Source organism: Otolemur garnettii, unplaced genomic scaffold (assembly GCF_000181295.1).
Source record: "Otolemur garnettii isolate 467f Iridium unplaced genomic scaffold, OtoGar3 scaffold00052, whole genome shotgun sequence".
Classification (NCBI taxonomy): domain Eukaryota; kingdom Metazoa; phylum Chordata; class Mammalia; order Primates; family Galagidae; genus Otolemur; species Otolemur garnettii.
Genome location: NW_003852447.1, coordinates 7181865 through 7190999, shown reverse-complemented (window position 1 = coordinate 7190999; position 9135 = coordinate 7181865). Strand labels below are relative to the sequence as shown.

At 38.2% G+C, this 9135-nt stretch overlaps 1 protein-coding gene across 1 annotated transcript in view; it reads right to left on the bottom strand.

Moving 5' to 3' along the window:
• HECTD1 (HECT domain E3 ubiquitin protein ligase 1) overlaps nucleotides 1–9135 on the bottom strand; it is a 112183-nt gene that overhangs the window by 21057 nt on the left and 81991 nt on the right. The window contains exons 25-29 of the mRNA XM_023514398.1: nucleotides 6577–7413; nucleotides 5658–5879; nucleotides 4159–4292; nucleotides 1739–1861; nucleotides 608–764 (exon numbers count right to left, since the gene is read on the bottom strand). Coding sequence (XP_023370166.1) covers nucleotides 608–764; nucleotides 1739–1861; nucleotides 4159–4292; nucleotides 5658–5879; nucleotides 6577–7413 — 1473 coding nt within the window. The remainder of the gene's footprint in view (nucleotides 1–607; nucleotides 765–1738; nucleotides 1862–4158; nucleotides 4293–5657; nucleotides 5880–6576; nucleotides 7414–9135) is intronic.

The following is a 9135-nucleotide window of genomic DNA, read 5'->3' as shown; positions in this document are numbered from 1 at the left end:
GTGGAGTGCCATGGCATCACAGCTCACAGCAACCTCCAGCTCTCGGGCTTAGGCAATTTTCTTGCCTCAGTCTCCCGAGTAGCTGGGACCACAGACACCTGCCACAACACCCAGCTATTTTTTTTGCTGCAGTTTGGCCGGAGCCAGGTTTGTACCCACCACCCTTGGTATATGGGGCCAGCGCCCTACTCACTGAGCTTATAGGTGCCAGCCAGAGGTAAGATCTTTTTATAGAGGCCAGGAGTTCACACTGGTCTTACACTCTTGGCCTCAAGCAATCCCACCTTGACCTCCCAAAGTGTTAGGACTATAGGTGAGAACCACACCTGGCCTCAAAATCTGTAATTTTTAAAGGTCTTGAGGCTGACAGATTGCTTTTCCTAAAAATGTTTAGTTCTACCCTGTATATACAAGTAGCACCTTACTTTTCAAGCTATACATATCTTATTTAATATTTATTAAAATCACAAAAAGCAGTTTGATGAAAATATTTCAAATTGTATATAAGACCAGCACATTGTACCACATGACTGCATTAATATACACAGCTATGATTTAATAAAAAAAGTTATAATAATGAATAAATAAAACACAAAACATAATGTACCTGGGGGAGGAATTTCTAGATCAGTTGTTTGTTGTACATTAGTACGACCAGGTCTAGGATCAAAAGCAGGAACCAAAGCAGAAAATTGTCTCTTTAGCACATAATCATCATCCCATGTTCTCCGGCGTCCTCCTTTAGTTTCATACTCTTCTTCTTCCTATTAAAATAAAATTCCACACGCAAGTTTACAAGAAGAAAATTTTCATTATTGCAAAAGTAATGTGCTATCTACTAAGTAGCTCTTTATAGCTGATGTACTTCTTTACACAGCCATGCTTCTTAATCACAAAATAGGCTATTAGAAACAGGTACCGGTACATAACTTGTTAGTGATTTCACTTCATCACAAGTGAGTTGGATCAGTGGTGGTAAAATGACAAAGAACTACTCACACATATTGTGCCAATGTCTATTTCCTACCTTTGATGTTATTGCACTATCAGGCAATGTGAAATTAACTATTCATTGGGATAAATTAGGTGGAGGGCACATAAGATCTCTGTAGTATTTTTGCAACTTCCTAATCAACCTATGTTATTTTGAAATAAGATTTATAAAAATGTAGTTTTTATTTCCTAATGCATTACTTACATACAAAATAAAATGGGACAGACAGTACCTACACTTACTCCACTAAAATTAACTTTCAAAACAGATCAAATTGACAGTTGACAGATCTGGAGCAAGAATGGCTGGGTTTGGACCCTATGTGTGACTTTTAGCAGTCACTTCATCTGAATACTGGGGCTATTAATGCTCAAAGTGTTGTTGAAAAAATTAATACATGCAAAATATTAAGAACTGTGCCTTGCACTTAAGTGATCAGTGTTAGCTATAAGATTACTATTACCACAACTATAAATATTAGAAAGTATCTATTAATCATTTTAATATACGCTATTACTCAAAGGCCAAGATGAAAGGGATGGAAGTATGAAACTCCTGTATGCATTATATCAGAACAGTCATGGATTTTATCTGGAATATGGAACCAAGCAAAAGTAGTTTTCTTTCTCTCTTTGGACGCTCTCTTCCCTTCCTGCCCTCTTACTGGCATTTAGGCATTTTGTCAATGCTTTACACAGAAGAAAAATATATATACTGTAGGAAAGATAAACATGAAGATGTTACCTGCTCCCCAATAGGTCGGCTCCCTGCTCCAGCAGGGACCTGTGGTAGCTGCGAGGTGACAGCATGGTGTGTTACATCAGAGCGGGAACCAGCTCGACGCTGCAGTGATGGACGTCTCAGAATCTGAAATGTAAAAATGGCAAGAGATACATATCTAATTATTTGACCCATACATATTTCTATTCAGCCTTACCCTGAAAAAACTTTATCTTCATTAACCATCTATAGAAAAGTTATAAATTGTTTTAAATTCACCATGCAATTACCTTCATAAGAAATATTTTAATGTACTATTTTATCTTCTTAGCAACATATACATGTACGAAAAGCATTTTAAAATATATTCACCCCTTAAAATTCAACTTTTTTTTTTTTTCTGAGACAGAGTATCACTTGGTAGAGTACTGTCATGTCACAGTTCACAGCAACCTCAAACTCTTGGGCTTAAGCTATTCTCTTGCCTCAGCCTCCTAAGTGGCTGGGACTACAGATGCTCGCCACAACGCCTGGATATTTTTTTGGTTGCAGTTGTTATTATTGTTTAGCCAGGCTCAAACCCACCAGCCTCAGCATTATGTGGCTAGCACCCTACTCACTGAGCTACAGGCACAGAGCCTCAATTTTTTTTTTTTTTAACCACCCTACCCAGACTTGGTTATTCCTTTTTTAGGTTAAATCTGAAGGTTAGGGCAGATTATTCTTTTACACCTCCACCTCATTCCTTCATGTGACAACTACTGAGAAAATAGATGGATACTTTGTGAGGCGCAGGCAGGTGGATCAACTACACTAAAGATTTCAAGATCAGGGCGGCGCCTGTGGCTCAGTGAGTAGGGCACCAGCTCCATATACTGAGGGTGGCAGGTTCAAACCCAGCCCCTGCCAAACTGCAACAAAAATTAGCTAAGCTTTGTGGCAGGTGCCTGTAGTCCCATCTACTTGGGAGGCTGAGGCAAGAGAATTGCCTAAACCCAAGAGCTGGAGGTTGCTGGTGAGCTGTGATGGCATAAGACTCTATGGAGGATGACAAAGTAAGATTGTCTCAAAAAAAAAAAAAAAAAATAGATGGACACTGTTTGTAAAACTGTATGTACCAAAACATGTTAAGTGTATTGTCAAAGAATCATGCAAAAAAAGAAAAAAAATTGGCTCAGCCCCTGTGGCTCAAGTGGCTAAGGCGCCAGCCATGTACACCCAAGGTGGCGGGTTCGAATCCAGCCCGGCCCGTCAAACAACAGTGACAGCTGCAACCAAAAAATGGCCGGGTGTTGTGGCAGGCGCCTGTGGTCCCAACTACTTGGGAGGCTGAGGCAGGAGACTCGCTTGAGCCCAGGAGTTGGAGGTTGTTGTGAGCTGTGATGCCACAGCACTCTACCCAGGGGGACAGCTTGAGGCTCTGTCTCAAAAAAAAAAAAGAAAAAGAAAAAAAATTTTTGAGACAAAGTCTCACTTTGTCTCACCCCAGCTAGAGTGCAACCACATTATAGTCATTCATTGCAACCACACATTCTTGGTTGGGCTCAAGTGATCCTCCCAAGTAGCTAGGAACACAGGTGTAAGCCACCACACTTGGCTAATTTTTCTAATTTTATAAAGATCGGATCTCACTCTTGCACTGACTAGTCTCAAAATCCTGACCTTGGTGTCTCAGAGTATTATGACATGAGCCCCCATCCCCAGCCAATGACAATTATATTTTTTAAGATAGTGCAATTGTCTCTAATTTTACACACTTTATAACCTATTAAAATATCAGCACGTGACATTGTAGAATTTTCTAATATAACCACTTTATTTCCTATTAATTGAGAATCGTAATTGCTTAGATTAAAAGTGGTTTCTTTTCTTTTTCTTTGAGAAGAGTGCCGTGGTGTCACAGATACAACTTCAAACTCTTGGTTTGAACAATCCTCTTGCCTCAGCATTTCATGGTGCTGGGATTACAGGCGCTCATCATTATATCTGGCTAGTTTTTCTACTTTTAGAAGAGATGGGGTCTTGTTCTTGCTCAGGCTGGTTTCAAACTCCTGGTTTTTGAGGGTTTTTGAGACGGAGTCTCAAGCTATTAACCTGTGTAGAGTGTTATGACATCACAGCTCTCACAGCAATCTCCAACTCGAGCTCAAGCAATCCTCTTGCCTCAGTTTTTCTATTTTTAATAGAGACAGGGTCTTGCTTTTGCTCAAATTCGTCTCAAATTTGTGAGCTCAAGCAATCCACCCACCTCGGCCACCCAGAGTGCTAGGATTACAGTTATAAGCCACCATGCCTGGCTAAAAAGTGCTTTTCTTAATTAACTACATTTTTCATACTCGTGCTATTTTCCTTGCTTTGATGTTTAATTATGACTTAGCTTTCCCTTTCTTCAACTCAATTATTAACATTCTATCTTAGTGAAGAGAATGGGGGCCTCTCTCTACCATAACCTCCTCGTATTCTTGGTCCTCCTGATTGTCATCTTCATTTTCATCATCTTCCTCATCTGGCTCAGGTAAGTCCTCATCATCATCTAGTTCCGCCAACAGAGTACTGGCACGGCAGCTATCAAGGAAATCTATAGAACAAAAACAACCTTGTCAACACAATTGAAACACAGCAAAGTAGCTGTGCATTTTGGGTTTTACAAAACAAAGGTAAAATTCAAAAAAGATAGGTATAGAGGCAGTTACTTTGTGATTCTCCCCTAAAATACACAGTAAATAAATTTCTGAGCCTCTTCTCCAAACAAAAAGGGAGGGAGGGGGAACAAGTATAAAGACCACACTTATCAGTATCACCCTTCCTCCACCACCACAAGAACAGGATAAGCAACAATGGGAAATAGTCGTAAACATGACAGAAAACAAGAGACAGTGGATCACTATAAACTAAAGAGGCACATGCCTACAGTTCCTGCTACTTAGGAGGCTAGGGAAGGAGGATCACTTGAGCCCAGGCAGGAGTGTGAGGTTGCAGTGAGCTATGATGATGCCACTGCACTCTAGTCTGAGTGACAGAATAAGACCCTAGCTAAAAAAATTAAAAAGATAAAAAAAAAAAGAATACATCAAATAATCTGTTGGTAGAAATTTGGATGATTTTAATTTTCTTAATGTCTATAAAAAGAACTTTTCTTTTTTTTTTTTTCCTTTTTGAGACAGATTCTCACTCTGTCGTTCTCAGTAGAATGCCATGGTGTCATAGCTCATAGCAACATAAAACTCTAGGGCCCAAGCACTTCACTTGTTTAGACCTCCCGAGGAGCTGGGCCTACAGGCACCCACCACAATGCCCGGCTATTTTTTTAGAGGCAAGGTCTCACTCTGGCTCAGGCTGGTCTTGAATCTGTGAGCTCAGGTATTCCACTGGCCTCAGTCTCAGGTGGCAGCCTAAGCCACCACCGCCAGCCCCTAAGGAACCACTTTTCTAATAGGGTAAAATAAAAGAAATAGAAACATGCTGTACTGCAATAGAATCAAATGTTTTCTTCCCTCTGACTACAGTATGGAGGCCACGATTATTTAACTACTGTATTTTCTAAGCACAATTTAATTTGCAAAATTCAAATGGTACCTAATTAAGAAATTACTTCCAAAAGACCTTGATATAGTATCCAAAGAATTTCTCATTACAAAGTTTATTAATTTATATTTCTTCTCTTATTGATAAATACTGTCGAAAACCTGTTATCATAGTTTCATTAAAATGTCATTAGTGACAAAAGGCAAAAAAAAAGACACATAAAAGTTCTATGTTTTTGTTTATATTCAGATAATTTTTCACAGCATCTCACAGCATTCAAGTTTTTCATCTTATGTGAAGATTTCTACATTTCTAAAAAGAGAAAATAATCCTTTTTTAAACAAAAATTAGAAATAGCCCAGGAGAAAATATAATAAAAGCATCATTAAGTAACTAAGTAATTTAAAGTATAACTTACCATATAAAGAATATTCTGCTTCCTGACCTGTGTCACTCTCACTAGAAGTTGATGTAAGGCTGGTGGTTAAAGTATTACTCAATGACTGACCAACTGATAAAACTGTTGTTGCTGTAGCTACATTGCTGCTGCTAGTAACACTGGAGGTTGACATAGTCACTGTTGATGTCGTACCGGGTGTAGTCAAATTAGGGAAACTCTGAGCACCCATAAGAGGAGAAGCTAAAGATTAAAAATGAAGCAAATCAGTACAAATAGGTGGGATTGTAGCAACCTTAAAATAACAAGATTTAAAAAAAAAAAACAAAACAAGATTTGTATCTTTTAAGAATGAGGTCATAAACACTAATAATGGAAAAGATAAAAAGCAACAACTTTGGGAACCCAACTGAAATCCAACTAAAAATTCTTGGTTTTCATAGTATTATTTTTCAAAATATTAAGCCTATCCTTTTAAAAATGTCAAACAAGCAATGCAATAATTCCCAATGTATTTTCCAAGGGAATTACTTCAACTTGTTAGTCACTTAAATTAGAACTTTCAGAAGCTAAAATCAGTGTAGAGCCTAAGTAAAAACTAACAGTTTTGGTTTGAATGGACTATGATAATATTTAATAATCATCTATTTCCTCACACAACTTTGCTTAATAATTTATCATAAAGGAGTGAAAAATATAAAAGCATTACTATTTTATCCTTTTAGAATGAAAGGTTCTTTATTACAGCTGATCTGAATTCTTAAAATATTATGATTCCATAGAACGTCGTATTGTTGAAGTGCTAAATTTGATGTATCTGTGTCTAGATTTGGTTAATGATCTAGTTAAAGACTGCAGCAAGACCACACTGAATGAGACCCTACTTTGCATCTCTCAGAATGGAAAAAGCATTGGGTTCCATAAGGAAAAGCTCACTTACTTGCTGTGCTCATCACATTCCTCCCCAAAGTATTAGTGTTGTTATCACTGCTGCTTCGGCTTAGATTCATGTTGTTCGTGGCATTAGTCCGTGCTATGTTTGCCACTCTCCTTACAAAACTCTCCAAGCTAGATGTTTCTCTTGAGGACAAGTTAGGCACACTTGCACTAGAGCTCATTGGGGCCCCCGCAGCCAACAAAGAACTCACTGACAGTCTGTTACTTGCCGAAGAACTAAGGGGTCGTTGTGAAGCAGCTTCTTTATTGGTTAATTCAGATACTGAACTAACATCAGGAGAGCTAACACTAACAATTCCCATTGATATTGCACTAGACTCCCCAGGAGTACGAACAGAACTATCAGGGCCTAACTTCCTTTCAGTATTTTCACTTCCCATTTCCGCCGTTAAGGTGCTGGTGCTCGCACTGGAAGATGACCCTACTTCTGTTTGAGGGATGTTTTCAGCAGATGAAAGAACAACAATTGGCTCATGGACATCAGCTCCTGAAACTATACTGTGTTCCATTACAATTTCTGATTTCCGTTCCGTTTTGGTCGAACCCAAGCTGATGTCGCTGCTACTGGCCACGCTACACACAGAACTGCTGCTTCCTTTTCTACTTGAGGAGCCTGCAGCAGCAGATGTCTTGTCTGGACAGTTGTTTTTCACCAGGCTGCTCCATGATTGCGTTGTGCCTGAAACAGTGGATGAAACAGGTTTGGGTGATGCCACTGTATCAGGGTCGTACCCTGGTGCAAGCTTGAGGTCAAATTTTCCTTCTGCGCCCATACGGTAAGAGTTTGAGCCACCAGCATCCCAGGTGACATCAATCCAGCCTGGAAAGGGACAGGAGTTTGTGAGACCCAGCAGAAAGCAGATAGGAGCGTGTCAGACAGTAGCTCCACAATACCGGATCAGCTTTTCATCAGTGCTGTACTTCTCTGAATTTCTAGTGATTTAAGGTCTGACAACTAAAATGTAAATTTTTGGAGTTTAATCAACTGAAACATCATTTGACTATATATTTTGCTAGCTGTCTGAAAGCTTGTATTATTTAACTCCCATGATGAAATTAAGGGAAAGAAATGTATACTATATCCATAGTTTCTGGGAAATGTTTAAAATTCCTTTTACTTCCCTTATTACTGAACTATCTATCTAGTGATACCTAAAATCAACATACAGGTCTTGTTTATATCTATTGGGTTATTTTTTAGAAGGAAGAACTATTTTAAAAAATTAAAACGACTGATGCAAATGGCAAACTTTATTAACTTCAGCAAGTTAATAAAATCTAAGAAAAAGTCTTTTAATTGATAAATATAATTATGTATGCAAATGTTCTTTCTAGAAAAAAGTGCCAGCTTACCATTAACTTCCAAGATAAGGCTAAACCTTCTAATGACAGACAAAATATTCATGTATTACTACAAAAATTTTAGGTCACTAGCTCAAATAAACACTAAGTTATTAGCATTTCGGTTGTGTTCTCAAAGTTCAGTGGTTTGGTTCTTTGGTTTTCTTATGATTAAATTGAATAAATATAAATAAGCACAAAAAAATCTAATAAAATATAAAGCACAAGCTAAATTCTTTTATTAGAACCTATTTGCTAAAGCTAATAACAAAGAATTAATGAGCATAATGATATTAAATCCATATATTTACGTATACTCAGAAAACGATATTCATTCTTTTTGTATAAACCACCATTAACTTCCAAAAGCAAAAAAACAAATTGCCTATTAGAAAGGAAATTAATAGAAAGTTTATAGTCTTATTTTAGTGTCATACTCAAAATAAAACTCTATATCAAAAAATAAATAATAAATAAATAAAACAAATTTATCTTCACTTGTCCCTAAGTAGGCTCCTCTCACCAAGTCATATACTTCAAGGCCAGATAATTATACAAGACAGAACATTAACTTATTAGTAAGTATCATACAGATGCCTAAAAATAAGAACATATGGAACTCCTAATGGTATTACTGTCATCTCAACTTCAGGGAAAAACACAACACATAAAAAAATTTCCTTTTTTTAAGTGCACAACAAGCCTTTATGGACTTTAAAAAGTTCCTAATCCACACACGAAAAGGGCACAAGCTCTGGCATACACATCCCCATACGCATAGACTTCAAGTTCATGTAAATACTTCAAGTTCATGTAAGTTTATAACAAAGCTCAGAGGGGTATAAATAATATTGAATTACCTGTGGGGATTATCTGCATGACTTCTTTGAAAGGAAAAGTGGCTGCCCCAAATCTACATTAAGTAGCTTAGATGAGATTTCAACTGCCTTTATTTTTTCTGTATGCTGAAATAATCTCTGAAGAACCAACATTTAACTATCACTTCTGCTACACAGAAATGTGTCAGAAAGGAAAGGTTCAGGCTCGGCGCCTGTGGCTCAAGCGGCTAAGGCGCCAGCCACGTACACCTAAGGCGGCGGGTTCGAATCCCCAGCCCGGGCCACCACACAACAGTGATGGCTGCAACCAAAACTGGCCAGGCGTTGTGGCGGGCGCCTGTGGTCCCAGCTACTTGGGAGGC